Genomic DNA, 18,303 nt, shown 5'->3' on the forward strand with positions numbered 1-18,303 from the left:
TTATTGAGGCAGTGGGGGATCTTCTGGCCCAGTTCAGGGTTAAAGGAAAATGAGTCTCTACAGCACACCCTATACATTTGACTTAATTTAGTTTTTAGTTTTATGTTGTAAAATATCTGGTTACCTACATCTTTACAGTAGCTTCCCCCAAAGCCTTTGAAAAGAAATAATCTCATTACGTACTGTAAGATTGGACATTGACATTTAATTTGATTTTCTTTAAAAGGTGAATCCTAATGAAGCTGGTATTTATAAAGCTCTGTGGTGTATTTTTTTACAGGCTTGTACAATCTGGGCCAAGTACTAGACATCTGGCAGGGAATATCACTATCCAACAGTGTCATTAAAAGCCATGGAACCCAAGGGAAGTTTCTGGCAATGTTTTCTGGCAACTGCTGAATCAAAGGCTTGGAGGGATATTCAAAAGCAAGTTTCCACTAGAAGATCAAATGCTCTAACAGGGTGTCTTGCTGATGTTGCTGTTCACAACTTTTGCCTATAACCTCTTTAACTGCTGCTAGAGCTTACTTCCAGATTAAGTCAGAGAATTAGCTGATACATTAGAAGAGTATCCCCTTTTACATTAAGACAATGTGCGAGTTTGGTCTGCATTTGGGTTCACCTTGTTAAATCTACAGTCCTGGGGGAGGAGAGAGAAGAAATGCATTTTACTGATTAGCTGTTTCCTTGTTGTATTGTTATTTTTCATAGAGTGTAAAAATCTTGAAGAAGGAGATCTTTGTTCTGTTCTTGATGATTGAAAACCCCCGACACCATCAAGCGTGTTGAAACTCAGAGGAAGGTTTTCTGAGAGGAGGATGCAGCCTTCATTTATGTTTTTTTGTCGTTTTGCACATGGCTCTCATCTTCTCTCTGTCCTTACCAAATACCTTTCTCCTTTCTGCCTTAACCCTGCAATACAGGGAACTTGTTCACAACTGGTCGAAATGTTCTGAATAGCTTCATACAATTTGAATGACATGCATTTAGCTTGCCAATGCTTGTTCTTTCTAATACACATCTGCATACTGTCATGGGTCATGACATTTTGCATTAATTTCCTCATGATGTGAGTATGCATTTGTCATCCTTGGTATATGAAAAGCAAAACCATGATTAGAAATGTCTTGGTTAACTTATTCCATTTTTTATTACTATTATTCCTAGTTTGGGTGCAAATATGACTGTCTGATTGGTACACATCCAATTAGGGATCATATTTAATGCATGACAGAGCTTGCTTCCTCAGCAAGATTGACTTTTTGAGGAACCTGCTTTAAACACACATCATTCTTTTATCTGCACTTGTGTGCTTGTTTACTGAGCAAAGCCCCAATCAATACCTCGACTAAGAATAGCCCTTGATACTTGTTTTCACCACCCTCCCTACACACACACAAAAACAATTTCCTTCTTAAGTCAGAAACTCAGTTCTTGGAGTGACCTGAACAGAGATGAGGAAAATCTCTTTAAAAAGTTATCCAACATTGCTTTGACTATGTGCCGGGCTGTTTCCTAATTCAGATATGTGTAAACACCTTAATAAGAGTCAAACCCAAGTTATGCTACATATGTTCTTAGAGCTGAAAGATGGTGCCTTCTTTTATTATATTCAGTAATATTGTACAATACAGATTTAATAGTCTTCGGTTTCATTGTCAGTCATGATCTCTTTCTGCCGGTAGATTATCTACTCGAATTTTAAAAAGCCATGTAGTTAACCCCCCTTCTGGGCACCCTTTTCTGTCCATCATTTCCAAATCTCATTTCTGTACACAGATGTCTCATATTTCTCCCAGCAGAAACCTACATCAGTAAAATTGACTTTTTAACTGAGAATTTGAGAATAATGGTGCCAATACAATTTTTTCTAAATTCTAAAGTCTAATTTCTGTCCGTAACAGGGAAGGATTTTTTTTATATCTAGACCTTTTTTGGTCCTTTTAAGATATATGCTTCAGTATTAATTGAATTACACAAAACATTATTTTAAACATATTGGAGATTAAAATGACATCCTAGTTCAAGGAAGCTCACATTCTTGATATGAGTTTGTGGGGACAAGTGAAGGTGAAATAAAAAGAGAAAGTTAGACATCTGCAAACTTTCTAGTGTACTCAATGTTATTGTAAAGTATTTAGTTAGAAAAGTTTCATTTTCCTTGTTTTGTTAGGGCAGGGCAATGTGACATTGTAATTGTGCTATTACCATTGCTGATTAATGGGTTTTTGCAGACATGATACGCTACTTGAAAGCCTTTTTTCTGCATCCAATTTAATGAGCCATGATGTATGACATCCTATTGAAAGACTGAGTGCTTGCATTCCATAATTCCATTTGAAAAAAGTGTTTAAGCAAAGGAAATGTCAATTAATCAAGATCGCAGGCCCGGGTTAAAATACTGGAGAGATCACTTCCTTCCACTATTGATTTATACAGGAAGAACACGATAATCAGGAAAAATAAAAAATCATAACTTGGACATAAACAAAGATCTGCAGGGTATCCTAATTCCTGTGAGGCTGTAAAGAGACAGATGCATTCTACCTTATTCCGTCATGCATGGAGAACCTCGTACAGATGGTGCAATTCATAAAGCGTCTGACTGAAAGCAGATGCAAAGATTATGAGCAAACCTTTCACAAAATCTTGTCCAACCTTGTTATAATAACATCAGTAACACTGGGAAACCTCAGGGGCTTGCATGAGGAAAGATCTGTAGTTCTAATGATCAGCTAACACACAAATCCCCCTCCCTGTTGTACTATTCAGGGAATAAGATTACTTTTTTGGGGTCTGCCATTATGCTGGAGAGCTGACATTGATGACATTTTCTGTTACCACCATGGTTTCCACTGTAGAATATGTGATATCATTATCAACCCAAGACTGTTCAGTACTAAATCACTCCTTTATCATCGATATCAGACTAAAATGTGTTTTTGAAGTAGAACTACTGATGAAGACACAAATATATAATATAGAACATTGTTGTGTCTGCCTTTAAATACACTACCAACAGAATGGCCCTAAGAGTAGGTGGGAAATCCAAAAATGTTAGTGCTTTTATTTCACTATAATTTGGTTATTCTATTATTTTGTAATATTTCTTACTGGAGCACTATTCCAATGCTAACATGTTTAATAAAATGAGTAAGTAACAGTGCATGACATTAAATTAAGTTAAACAATTATTTGTGAATAGTTCCTTGAGATAATATATTAGTCATATGAAGTAGTAAGAGCAGTAGTAAGAGTAAGAGCATGAATGAACATATTTACTAGACCTGATTGTACACTTTGTGGTGTCATGGGCTTTCAGAGGCAGGCAAATCTTTGGGTTGTATCTAAATTTATCAGACCACGATTGTACATTTGGTGAAGCTCAGCATTCACTTTTAGTGCTTGCGTTACAACCAATTAATCTTCCCAAATCTGATGATTCCTATCTGTCCGAAAAGAAACCAGCGAACAAGAATAAGTAATGGCAGATTACAACCAAAAACCAATAGTGCTGAGGTGCCCCAGAGTTTCAATGTTGTACTTGCTTGCTGTGCCATTTCCACACACTTCCTAAAACCTTTGCTTCTTCACACAGATGTTACAACAAGGTGAGTATTACGCTGTTACCAAATTAAGTCACTACTCAAATTAACTGGAATTTGGCTAGCCTGTGAAATTAAAAGAAAGTTCATGTTAGATGACCGCTTTACACTTTTTATATGTATGTATGTACAGCGGTCGAAATGGGGTGGTATGCCATAAAAATGGTATGCCATAACTATGCTGCACAAATTATATATTGTAGCGTGTCAGGGGCTTGCGTCTAGTCCTGTAGGGGACTAGTTCATCGTGTAGGAGTACACCGTATGCAACAGGAGGGCTAGGGCACTGCGCATGTGATTGCAGGAGGGTCCCTGCTAAATTGAGTCCCTACCATTTGTTTATGTTGATGTTTGATTGGTTAATTGGAAGTGATGTAGGGTGACCAAAACTAGAGGAAGATATATTCAAGGGCCCTGCTTCTGTGGATGACAAATGTCATGTACACTAAACACATAAAAATAAAATAAAAATAAATAAACTGTGAACCATCTTCTTCGAGGGAGGGAGCAAGCAATGATAACGACACTCATTTAATGAGTGAGTGGTGCAGTGGAAATGTTCCTCGTTACCAGAAGAAGGAACAGTGGTTGAATAAAGAAAAAAACATTTGTGGTAACAGTGATTTAAGGTACAAATGAACATCTAAAAAACACAAATCAATATATAGGCTAATACTGGTATTGCTACATATATTTGTTTTTACATTTGAGCTAGATTAAAATATAAAAATTAAAACGTTATTCTTTCTCAGAGGTGAAACAGTTAACATTGGCTACAGGACTTTCTTTTTCATACCGGTGTTTCAATCACCGTGATTTCGCACCTGTGTGGCCTGCTCTAGATTTATTTGACGCATGCGCACATGTCTTCTCAAGGGGGGATGTCAAATATTTGGGGTTCCCAAAACGTAATGTGAGCATTTGTCCACTGAAGTTGGTTATGACACCAACCTGTAGTCAGGTCAAGACCCTGGTGAGGATGACGAACCACAGATGAGCAGTTTCTGACTGTTTTTGCTGAAACTCTTAGGTTGTGCAAACCCCCGGTGTCATCAGCTGTCCGGGTGGTTGGTGTCCGACGATCCTATAGTTGAAGAAATTGTCTAAAATGACGTTGGAAGCGGTTTATGGTAGAGAAATGAACATGCAGTTATCTGTCAACAGCTCTGGTGGACATTCCTGCAGTCAGCATGCCAATCCCACACTCCCTCAAAACTTGAGACTGCTGCAAATGTTAGAGTGGCCTTAATGATGTAATGTAATGATCATGCTGTTTAACCAGCTTCTTGATGTACCACACCTGTCGGGCAGATGGATCATCTTTGCAAAGGAGAAAAGCTCACTAACAGGGATGTAAACAAAATTTGTGTACACAATTTTAGAGAAATAAGCTTTTTGTGCATATGGGACATGGGGTATTTCATTTCAGCTAATGAAACATGGGCCCAACACTTTACATGTTGTGTTTATATTTTTTATCAAGTTCACATATACCTATTCATTATGATTAATGTTCAATATACTTCCAGAAGATGCAAACCTGTATAGGGCTATGACAGGTCCCCCCCCCCCAATGTTGAGAGACCCTTAAATTCGCCCCCCCCCCAACATTGTATGCCCATCGGCATAGGGATCAAACCCCCCCCCCAATATTGAAACCTACGCCGCTGTTTACATGTAATGAAACCTCTCATAAATCCTAGTATATATGTAGTGGATGAGAAAAAGAAAGACAAACCAACACTGACAGTCAGCGGTCTCATGTTAGTTACGGGCGAGTGCTAAAATTAGGTTACGCAACTTTTTCTTAAGTTCTCTGCGTCCTTAAATATCACTGTGCATGCAATTAAATATATATCCATTAAACTGGCCATGGTCAGGAAGATGAGCATTAATCCTGGACTAACCTATGTTATTAGGTATATGTAATAGTCCAAGACCAGGCCGATGTGTGTGAAACCTTATTTACACTCGTATCTATGGCGCCTTTAAGAGTGCGCACAATTTGGAGAGCATTATTTTTTAACACACGAGTGTGTCTGTCCTCAACACCAAGCGAGTCAAATACAGCCCTAACTAGATGATCCGCTGCGTTGGCTTGAGGAAGAAAGTGAGTCCGTAAGTTAGTTGTTTATTGCCATGAATCTCTCACACTTCCCGATTCGTGGTGCTGATGAACATTTTTAAAAGGCGGGGGGAACCGAGGTTCTCCTGACACTGTAAGCCTTCATAGTGGAAATGCCAAATCGGGATGAATACAACAAACCGCTGCAATGTGCTCACTGTAGATTACCCCCCCGCTCTCTCTCTCTCTCTCTGTCTCTCTCTCTCTCCCTCTCTCTCTCTCACACACACACACACACACTGACTTTTCCTATCCAACATGGTCTTGGCTCCCTCACTTGGACTCGCGTCGCTCTCGCTCGCTGTCTCCTCTGTGCGCACGGCCGGTGATGGACTGATTCTTTGACCTACCATTGCTTTCTTGCAGAAGCCCGTCTTGTTTGTAAGCACCGTGGAAACTGACTGGTACACGTCCACCTTCTCCGTCTCTGAAATGATTTAATGCGTGCTCTTCTTTGACATTTCTGGCCAGCGAGACACACTGCAGGGATCCCTTCTTTTTTCCCCGCTTTCTTTTTGGACCAACGGAACTAATGCTGGGCGCCGGCAGATTTGTTTTCTCCTACCTGTGCTTTCGCAAGTGCCGGTGAACAGAAAGGACATGCATCCTTGTAGTTGATCCCCCTGCGCTCTGGTTCTCTTGGTGGGGTATCCTAAAATAAGACACTACCCTCCTTTTATAATAATAGGGAAGCAGTCGGGGTCCAGCCGTGGTGAAATAAATACATGCAAGGTCTTTCTTTTTCTAGCTGGAATCATTTAAATGTTTTGTTGCAGTTCTGGCAACTTTGGAGAGGTAAACCTGCTGTGCACATGGACAGAGAGAGCTGTCTGAATTAATAAAAGGCGTCTATCGCCCCTGTGCATCCACTGTAGCCTGTGCCTCCTGACTAGCTGCGGGCAACTTTGGTTTTAAGCATAGACGGTGGCATATATACATATATTTTGGTGCACGGTATATATATATATATATATATAAATTGGGGGAGTGCTGTGTGTTCCAACTTTCGAGTAATGCAATTGACAGGATCAGTCCCAGCAGTGCGTATGGTGCTCCAAGCCATCCCATGCCACCCATAACCAGGATTCAAGGACAAGAATGTGGCAGCAACTATTTCTGGAAACGTCTGAAAGCGATTTCGTCGCCGATTTGGGGAGAGTGGATTAAGTTCCTGAAATCCAACGAGATCTATGTGTCCCGCTGTTGTTGCCCATTAGCCTCGCAGGTTGGAAGAAGCGTCAAGGAGGAATGCTGGTCCGGGATATCCTGCCGCTCAGTTTAAGTTGTTGGCCCTTTCTGTTTGGTCACTGCTTTCTCACATCGTTTTTACTTTTATTTCAGGTAGGTGGGTTTCTCTTCTTCAGCAGCATGTCAACTTTTGTATTATTATTATTATTATTATTATTATTATTATTATTATTATTATTATTATTATTATATAATATTATTGTAAGTGTATTCTCAGACAACTGCCATCATATTACTATTATAATTACTGTTGTGCTTGTTTTTGTTGTAAAAAAATAAATAATAATAATAATAATAATAATAATAATAATAATAATAATAACAGTTGATAATGTGAGAATTAAAAGTGAATGTCTTGAAAAAGGTAATTGGGCAACCAGTTTGACAGGAAACACTTGTCCACAGTCTTAAAAATACATAGTTTTAGGGAATTGCAGCCATGGCCAATCCAAGGATGTATGGTTATACTCTTTCACAGAGGTATACTCATACTCCTGTAGAGTGTTAAGGAATGTGACTGATGTAGGAAACCTGGCAAATAGACTAGGTCTCAGTGTGAATAGTGCTGAAGGGGTGTATGTGAGCTGAGACTAGAAGGAAAGCCAAGTGTAAAATGATACAGATGTACAATATGACTCCCTTCCCAAAGAAATGTAACCATAAAAGGTCAAGAATAATTAATTAATAATTTGTGGCCAGTAGTATTCCAATGCGTTAAACCAAGGAAAATACATATAAACAGAGAAATCCACATAACATTTGAATCTGCACAATTGTCTTAGTGATTATAATGGCTACAAAAGGTTTCCTCCTCGAGTACAAATCAGATCAGGTTTCAGATAAGTATTACGCAGACATACACACATTACATTGTTGTGCTTTGTTTCATTTATAAAATAAATAAAACTCTATTGCAACTACTAGGCTACATATTCGTTGCATTAATTCACTGCCATCAAGCTTGCGATTAAATATTTGCAACAACTCTCTAAAGTAAAACGATCGAGATCAAAAGTTGACCCCAACATTTATGTTGCCAAGGGCTGTCTATATGAAATGAAGATTATGATCAATGAGCATTTACACATGGGTTATTTATGCAGGGAAGCTCATTGTAGGAGATTATGTGGCCTTTTTCTTTGTTGATACATTGAGCGGTTGTACATTTTATTTCTTGACCTTGTGTGAAAGTTCAGTCAGTTCTGGGCTGAGCTTGGTAGGCAAGACATTTTTAACCTGCAGTGTAATATACTGTCTTCTCATATTTTTTCACATTTTGATCTCCACTCCTAGTTTGACCCTTGATGAGTTTCCACACCCACTGTGGTTGTGGGCGTCATTTCTGGGAGTTCACATTCTGCAACTTGCCAACTTTAGATTTTATTCCCTTCTACTTCATAAGATAAAATTCTCATTTGCCAAAGCCAGCTTGTAATTGTTTGAGTTCAGCAGTAGAAGGTGTCTTGGGTACATTGCTGCATAAAATTGATGGTGTCACTTTTAAAAGCTGCCCTTTTCTCCACACAGATTAAAAGTTAACTAGAATCTCACATTGAGGTTGTAAACATCCCACTTTTCTTCATGAATAGATACTGCAGAAAAGCATCAGCATGCCTTTTCCAGCTGTTACAGGTTTACAGAAGGATTACAAATCATGTGAAACAGCTGTATACATGCAGGTCCTAAGTCATAAGAGTGGGTGGCTGTGTTTTTTGTCTTGTTTTGTTTTTTGTTTCAGATGTGTATGGAACTCCAGTGTTAAAGGAACTTTTGGTGACATTAGACCTTGCTTATGTCTTATATCAATGCTTGTATAAGAAATTAGCATTGGAGGGCAGCTGTGATGTCCCTGGCCAAAGGCTGAAGATCAGGTATCTTACTGGTCTTTCTTCTTAAAGAAAGACAAGTCCTTTAAGAATGGCAAGGGTCAGACAGAGGCACTTTGGATACCCCTCAGTGAGCGATAGGCCTCCGAGGGGATGTTTCAAGGTTGATGCTATAGATGGCATGCCATCATTAGTCATGGGTGGCTTATGACCTCCTTTTCTTCTCCTCTGCCGGCAGTTTACTCAGGGTGAACTTCAGAAATCATGCTCAAGGAACATCGCAGAGAAGGTGAGCGAGAGCTGCCAGCTGACGTGCCAATGTAGACCATATCCTCCTCTACCTCCCCCCCCTCCTCCACCGCCGCCCCCCAGGCTCTTGGTCTCCCCAAGTAAGTGCTGCTTCTCGTCTCACTCGGGGTCGGCCGGGCGGCCACCGAGCTGCTATGGAAGGGGTGGGTTGGGGTTTGCAAGGAGAGCAAACACTTTTGGCTGTAGGGGCTTGTACAATGCAAAACTTGCAAAGCAGTTGTATGAGGTGTTTCTACTCTTTACCATGATAGAGTGAGATGGTAATGAAGAATACGGTCCAATCATCTAGGGGTGATTACTTTTGTGATTTGATTGTTGAAAATCTGACATTTTCACTCAACAGGATGAAGGCCAAATATCTCATTCAATTGCTCTGTAAGTGTTTTGATGGGATTGTCTTACATATTTGCCTCATTTCTGCTACATTTGTTAATTTCATGTTGATTCATTTTGATTCCAAGCGTTTAATTGTGGAAAGGTTTCCTCCCTTGTTGTCAGGGTGTTCTGTCCAAGAAATCAATTTGTTTTGAAGTACAAATAGCTGGGAGAGTTGCCCTGTGGTGCTTAATCGACATTTGATCTTCTTGTGGCATAACCCCATAAAGGTTTCCTTGTGTTCCTTTAATTTACTCTCCCTTATCTTAACATGAGCTTTCCTTCCACCAGTGTGCTGTTGCGCAGCTGCGCGAGATCTCAGCTAATGCACATGGTTTTGATACTGATCAATTTATTAATTAATAATACCAAAAAAACTGACCCAGAATCAGTCAGATCGCCAGCTGGAAGTATTAAATGTACCTGAATTCTTTAACAAATGAGCCCAAATTATATGGAGGCTTCTTCCCAGTACAGAGTGAAAAAATAATTATGTAATGTTTGATCTTGGGCAGTATGGAGTTGCCGTGGAAAGTTATTGAAATTTTGCCTGACAAGCTGCTTGTCTCAGTGGTAGCATCCTCCCTCGAGGCCCCCTTGATTAAAAGGCAGATGAGTTAATTAAATTAGGTTTTGTAACAGATAGGGGGCTAATGAACATCACAAAAGCTCCTGTCTTGGTTTGAAGTAGATTCTGTGAGTCAGCAGCTGCATTGCCAGGCAATGGTTTGTCTATGTGTTCATTTCTGGCAAACATAATTCAAAATGTCTCCCACCACTGCTGTCTGGGTCTGCTGAGCTCAACTCCTGACACAGCCAGGCAAAGGATAAGCAGTTACACTGAACTTCATATTAATTTGACTAATTAGCACAGTAGTCATAGCAATAGTAATACTGCTTAATATACATGTAGGATGTACCTGGCATCAAAGTGTAATTAAGGACTACTTGTATTTTATATTAAAGAAAAGAAAATTGTTTTGTATGTATGCATTTATTTACACTCATTTACACACAATGCTTGATTTACATAAATTAGAGAACATAATCTGTTCTAAGATGATGGTAATCAACTATTTCTGACTGTAAACATTAAGCTCGTGGTGCAGATTTTCAGATGACTATATAGGTACTATTGTGTTTGAAAGAGTTTATCCTATTTTTGTTTAACAAATATTGTTAATTAAACTATACTGATTTGTGAATGGCATTTTTTCTGAAGTTTGTTGAACACTTGATTGATCTTAAAGAAAACTAAAGATTTCAGTTAACTGAGCAGAGTAGGGGTGGGGAGGGTAAACTTTTGACTACATAGAAATCACAAGCTGAATCGATACTTTTCAAACTCTGGAATCTATAATTGATAGCATACTTTAATTAAGAATATTGATTATACTAAATTAATCACCAATATTTCAATTGAAAATTATGAATGCTGTACTGTTTTATTTTCTCCATACAGAAATGTGATGTTGATGAGACAAGCAACACCCTGTCAAAATTAAAAACATGTTTAAAATATATTTTGAACTGACACTATATACCAACACTGCAGAGTTTACAAATCACTTCTCACCACATACAGCAGGGTATCTATTATCTCTGTAAAATTGCAATAGCCTTTACCAAACTTAATGTCCTAATGACTACCATTTTAAAACAGACTGCAGTTATTTCTGTTCAATCCTAGCAGTTGTGTACAAGTTTTTAAAATCCAGCCCCCATTCAAAATGCAGTATTCCGTCTAAAGTTTTAATGTAGGCAAGATTGTAGAAGGTTTTTTTAGACTAATACTTCATATGGTTCCTTGCAAGAATACAAATTAAGATTGTTTGCTGCAGTTAACACTATGATCTGCAAAAGGTGGACTTTGGAAAAGTTAATGTGTTAAATATTTATTGCGTGTGCACAATTAAATCTCTTTGAGGTTTCCATCAGCTATGATTTACAGGTCTGATTCAGCTATCGATGATTTTGAAAAGCACTCCAATTAAGAAAATCTTTAGTTCCAATCAGTTCAGAGAAAGCATAGCCCTTGACCAGATTTATGCACAACCCTTTAAAATACACTTGGATATTGAAATGTGAAAATAAATTAAAATAAAGGCAACAAAAGAACAACAAAGATGGACTCTTCGTCCTTTTCACGCTCAGAGAGATACACTTAAAAAAAAAAGAGCTGTGACAAAACCCTTGTTTATATAGAGAGAAAGAAAATGCCATGAATAATTCAATTGTGCATAAACACTAGCATCATACAGTTGTGCACAAAATGAATCTCAAGTAAGAGGTTGGTGTGGGGTGGGAGGAAAATGAGGCATGCATAATTTGCTTTGAATCCATGGAATAACATAGCGATTGTGTTTGCACTGATTAAAGTAAAATTGCCCCAGCCTTGACTTGAAGAGGCAGCAGAAGGAGTCATCTGTGACTCATGATCAGTCGTCAAATTGGTCAGCACGGTTTGGGTAGGGATGCGCTTTGCCATGGAGAATAAGTGCAAAAATGTAAGGCTGGTAAAGAGGATGTGTTGGTGTAAAAAAGTGGGAGTGAAACACGCTTGCTCTTACTTCCTGAGAAAATGATCACATTTGTGTTTGAGAAGCAGCAACTATTATGGAAGAGGTAGCCATAAGAAGGCCTGCATTCAGGGGATTGTCACATGTCAACCCTTTCAAACATTTATAAAGTGACAGCTATCACTGAATAGAGGTGATGTCTCCCAAAAAGTACTACATTGAACTGATTTGTGCTGGCTAGATTTCAGTATGTTTCCCATGATGTGAAAAATGTGGATTTAATTAAAAAGGTGAAGAATTTCAACTTTACTATAAGCAAGTTGCTTGATCCATATTACTTTCCATATCTGTCAAAAATGTTGTCTTAATAAATATACTTCAATTTAAAGGAAGATGAAAAGGAAACAGTTTTAATAAGATCAGTATTAAGCCTATGATTGAAATCAGAGCCTGCATTTGTCAGTTAACACCTCATTGACAAGCGATTTCTGTAGGTTTATTTATTTTTTAATGATCTCTCTTATCTTTCTTATCTTTCCCGGCACACCATTGGTTAATACCTTAAGGTTGCATCTGCAGAATATCAGATGTAATCAGAGCACAATTAAAGTAGCTGGAAGAAAAAAACAGAGAATAGGAATATAGAAACAATGCCCAGTTTATCTTAGACACTAGTAGACTGGCAAATTTTAGCCATCACTATATATATTGCATTGTTTCAAAATAGAGACATACGCTTGCTTTTGTGAATTCTACACCGATATTTGTGCATTTTGAAATAGTATTGAAGTACAAATAAGCCTATGCTGTAAAAGTAATGTAAAGCTAATAAAGACAAAAATTGGAAGACTGTAGCTTAGCTTTGCATTTTCTCCTTAAATGGAACTCATTCAGTATCTGGAAAAAATGAAGACCTATCATTTTATTCCAAAACTCGACATAGGTATTTCTTTCTCCAGTTATTCTGCTATTCGAACAGGCAAATAGTTAAGGATCCTAGGGACAAACCTGCGTTATTTCCCGTTCATCTAAAAATAGCGGGATCTAACTAAAATAGACCCATCTTATTATTATTATCCCACCATGTCTATTTTCAGGATTTCTGAAGGGAAAATAAAGAATGGCACATGAAACCTTTGAACGAACGCACACGCAGCCCAAAAAAGGGCACAAATGCAAGCCTGCACACATGACCGATTCCTGGGAAATGTTTACAGCTGCGTGAATTCAGTGGTAGTCCGCCCCAAGCTCCTGCAAGCATAACAATACAGTCATTGCAGTGAAGCGCCACAGTGAACATCATTGTACGGAATCACACAACCTCAGGCTATTATTGTACTATTCATCCCTTCGCTGGGGAAATCTCTCATCTGTGGTCAGAAAAACAAAAACAACATGTGCACTCCGGTGCTGTCAGCATGGGCGCCAGGAGGCCTTCGAAAACCACTTGTTCCTACAACAGATAGTTCAGGTCTCCCTGCTCTAAAGGACACCTTGATTCTCTACACAGATGGACCTCTAAAAAAACAGATGGTCACCAGTTGGGTGTCTGATTGGGCTGCGACAAACATTCAAACGCTCAGGACAAACCCGAGATGGCATTGTATTGTCTGATGGTAAGAGTTCATACTCACAAGGGCTGTGTTAAGAAGTGTTACCTGGGGGTGTCAGCCATGCAAAAGTAATGCTTCCAAAGAGACCAGCAATTTACGTATTTAGTCCTTTCCTTGTGGCGTTCTCCTGGGTGTTTTCTGTTATTGGCCAAAATCTGTGTGCCAAAAGGTATGTTGACACAATTGTGGCAGCTGGATGTGAAGGATTTGAGGCAGTGGCTTTGCCTACAGATAAAAAATGACTGTTGCTGATTAGGACTGGGCGAGTGGTCAGGCTTTGAGTGGGGGTCCAATTAGTCCTCATTAAGAAAAGTGTGCATTGGGGAATTTGCAGTAGCAGCAAAGCTAAAGGTGCACCATCTTCATTAGGAAACTATCGAACCAATTTGCATGCACTTCGCAAAGGCGAGCTAGGGGACACATGCATCCCTAGATTTTTGCACAACTGTCCATTATCAGGTTGGGAGGTTAATTTATACACATTACTTACTGTAATTACTCTGGCTCTCACTGGACCATAGATTACAAACACGACAGCAAAGTTGTGTGGCTGGGACTAATAAATTAGGCCTAGACATAATGTTAATTTATAAAACTTTGGATCAGGCCACGCTATTTAGAGATTATAGGTACTCCAAAGTCTTAATAGGATTAAAAATAGAGCATCATCAATGTGCATTTGTAGATGAAGAAATCTATTTTTACAAAACTTCCACACACAAAAAAAAGTCACATTTCCTTGCAGAATGCAGTAGCTACCTTTTCTGTTGGATAGTCTGTAGATCAAACATTGTGACAGTCCCTATCAATATTCAGCTCGTATTGTGTTCAGCAGTGTAGACTATTAATATAATATGATTCATCATTAGGAAGATTGCTCAGACAGACTTCCATAATAAGAAACGTTACCTTAGATAAAATAAGAAAACAAAAAAAAGTGGTAAAAATTAATAACTTACCTAAAAAAGAAAAATTTCACACTGTTTTCATTTTCTTAACTTCCTTTTTAGCCTTCTGTTAAATTACATGGCAGTCTATTTCTATTTCTTTAGGTCCTGTTCGTAGTCTTGCTCAAATTGTGATTCTGCAAGCTTTTAAATTATGTGTGGGGTTTTTCTTGTGGGGTTTGTTCTGTAGCAGTCATTGTAAAGATGTTAAAACAAATAAAATAATATGGAGAAAATGAATTATCATTCTTTTTGGCTGTCTCTGCCATCTAATACATTATAGGAAAGAACTTGCAATGCCTCCTCATCTTTTTAATTAGAAAAGGGAAAAAAGGGAAAATATCTAAATATCTCTAATTATACTCCCCTGCAGGAAATGAAATTCAAATTAAGTGTATTTCAATTGATTTTTTTTTTCTCAATAGTTTGCCAAGATTGAATTAATGAAATTAGGGTAGAGTTTCTGCAATGCTGTGTTAAATGAAGAAATCACCCCTAGGTGTATTAAAGGCTTTTAACATGACACTATGACACATGTGGTTCTCAATTTTCACCCTATTTAACCCAATCTGATTCAAACGCCAGTGAAGAATATAGCAGTGCTGATGGTAAACTGAATTACCCACTAGAAAAATGTTGATGCTTATTAGAGATGAATGTTTGCTTTTGTTGTTGTTTTTCAGTTTTAGGGCATCGTAGCTTTGTGTTTCTTGCTCAAATTTCTGTTTATTTGGAGAATCAGTTTATGAGGAATTTAGATGTGACCCAGTTAAAGGTTTCTCTTTTAAAAAGGTGTGGTTGTTCTCTTTTCTGTGTATTCTACCTGCTAATAATCTGTAACCTAGTGTACCATTTGTTATCTTTGTGAAGGCTGAGCTTGTCAAATTATTATTTAATTTCTACCCATATATATATACATATATATATATATATATATATATATATATATACATATATATATATATATATATATATATATATATATATATATATATATATACATATATATATATATATACATATACATATACATATACATATATATACATATACATATACATATATATATATATATATATACATATACATATATACATATACATATATATATATATATATATATATATATATTTCTTATAGTGTTATATATTAGATAATTTTGCTTACCTAATAGCTTACCTGCACAAAATATGACTCTCTAAAAATTAGAATGGTCAGTCATCTCTTAAAATCTCAGATAAAGAAATGATGTTCAAGATTTTAAAAATGTATGTCTGTGGAAAATCTGGACTTTTTATCAGCTACCTAAACTCGTGATATTCATAAGAACATCTATAAAGCATATGAAATTAAAGTGTGTAAATGTTGATATTTCAGTTCTCTTTCTCACAGCGTGAGACACCTACTCACTGTTCAAGGTTTGATCTCATGAGACAACAGGATAACCCTAATCTGTCTTAAAGAAGAATCAATGTTTGAAAACACAAAAAAACTCCGCAAAGAAATGTAAAAATAAATGTGAATAAATGCCCAATATATATAATATAAAGAAAAAATTAGAATGAGGTTTAGTATGTTTAAAGTGTAAACATTCTTTTATTGATTTATTTCTCAATTCTGTTTCTGATAGTGTTATATATTAGAGAATCTGCTGAGATAAAATTTTACTGGCACAACTCTGAAATATGAATGAAAATGTCCATTCAACTCTGTGTTGAAATGACTCTTATTTTTATCAATGCTATTCGATTATTTCCACATTTTCTGCATTCACTGGTTAGGAATACGAATGGCAGGGGTGCCTTTTAAACTCGTAAACCCCTTTGCATTTTAAACTCATAGGAAACGCTTCACAACGGCTGAGCTGCAGTTTCACAGGTACTATCTTCGAAATGTGTTTCTGCAGCCTATTCGGAAGCCCCCTATCCAGAAGAGTTTAATGAGCTCTTAAGAACAATATTTTTTTATCATGCTGGCGATTGCTTATAGGCTGGAGATCGATAACTGTGGTTTAATGCTCTCAGTCTGTGTCATTCTGGCCAACAATATTAATGGCATGCCATTACTAAAGTGACAGTTATTGGTAAAGTGGGGTGCGATTGCATTACAAGACAACATCAGTTACTTTGACTGGCCGCAATGGTTTGGAGCCAAGCTGACCCTCAAGGTGATTAGTAACCCAGCTGTTTACATGATGCCAGTTAAAGCCTATACATTTGCAGGATAATGCTTCAGACCTGGGACAGGGCAGATGTTTTACCACTTTTGCACCCATTTAATTAAGACTCATCAGCTTTTTTCTAACTGATAATGCCAGTAGGAACTTCTTGTTAATTTAGTGGGGTTTCTAGAGACGGCCAGGCCGCATAATTACATTGCACCCTTACTTGTGTGCTTACCCTTTCAAAAGAACAATTGCAAATGAAAACAACCTGTCACCTATGGTGCTTTATGGGTTAAAATGTCCGGCCAATAAATATAACTTTCCACACATCCACCCACTTTCATTGAGTCGGCCTATTATTAGGTTTCAATGCAGAGTCGCATCCAAAGAAATGCACCAAGTGTGAGGCAAATTTCTTTCTTCTGATATAACAATAACAATGTTGTTTGTAAGTTGATCTTCAAAGGCGGGGCCAACATTTCTGACTTGAAACAGAACAATTAAAATATTAATCATCAAGGCTGATTACGGGACACAGAGCATAGTTATATTTCTGGACACCTATTAATGTAACTCTTTGGACTAATGGATGATTCACTTGCTGGGGAGGCCAGAATTGACTAGGTCTATGTTCTCTCTTTGGGGGTCAAAACTAGTTCACATACTGTAAAATACTGCAAATGTACACTGATCAGTGGCATTATCGAGTATAGCTGTGCAAAGGGAGAGTCACATAACTGGATAACACAAGCTTGGAGATATAGATGGAAGTTTATTAGTGTCGCTTTTAAGTGAGGATTACATAATGTCTGCACCACAGGAAATATTAAACCATAACTTGACCTCATTGTTATGATTTGTTATTATATGACTGTTAAAAGCTATGAGCGTTTACAGATCATTTCAAAGTCTCTTTCTCGAGAGGGATTTTTTTATCTTCAGTTATGCCCTCCCCACCCCTTCCCCTTCTTCATCATTGTGATTAACCTGCATTAGATATGAAAGGAGGGGATAGAGACATTTATTTCAGTCTTTGCAGATGTATCTGCTCTGAATTTCCATGCCCTTTTATGGTCCTGGATCAAGCAGATAACAGGAAAATATTGCTTCTCCTGTTTATCCTTGGCAGTTTGGATGTGCACCAGATTGATTTTTTGTGATGATGTCCAGGTCTGTGGTTGTATTTTAGTAAAGAGGAAAGTGCTGATTGTTGCTGTTTGTTGCTGTAAGATATGGCTCCTTGATTTATTACGTGGTGTAGATTTATATGTACTTACTTTTATATTCCATAACTCATATGGGCGTTTGGTAGTTAGAAATCAATTCTTGTTTTGCTGAGGGCTCCTCAAGGGAGGCCATCAAGGTAGGATGTTTTAGCAATGCAAAGTTCTGGCTTCACCGCCTGAACTGGAACTTCTGCCATTTGATTAGACCATTTGCTGTACACTTTGGTTGGCACCCTTTATGTGTGCCCTGCATTTTTTTTTGTTTTAACTGTATTTGTCAATACATTGCTATTTCTTTGATTTAATATTTTTGCATAGTGGCCCTGACCAACCAATACTGTGGTGA

General features: G+C 37.7%; 1 protein-coding gene across 1 annotated transcript in view; it reads left to right on the plus strand.

Annotated features, from left to right (window-relative positions):
* The first annotated feature begins 5,974 nt into the window (after window positions 1-5,974).
* Window positions 5,975-18,303, plus strand: part of prima1 (proline rich membrane anchor 1) — a 55,584-nt gene continuing 43,255 nt past the window's right edge. The window contains 3 exon segments of the mRNA XM_066694505.1: window positions 5,975-6,953; window positions 6,956-7,071; window positions 9,043-9,193. Of these exon segments, the coding sequence (XP_066550602.1) occupies window positions 6,797-6,953; window positions 6,956-7,071; window positions 9,043-9,193 (424 nt within the window). The 5' untranslated portion in view covers window positions 5,975-6,796.

Source organism: Amia ocellicauda, chromosome 21, assembly GCF_036373705.1.
Source record: "Amia ocellicauda isolate fAmiCal2 chromosome 21, fAmiCal2.hap1, whole genome shotgun sequence".
NCBI classification, from domain to species: Eukaryota; Metazoa; Chordata; class Actinopteri; order Amiiformes; family Amiidae; genus Amia; species Amia ocellicauda.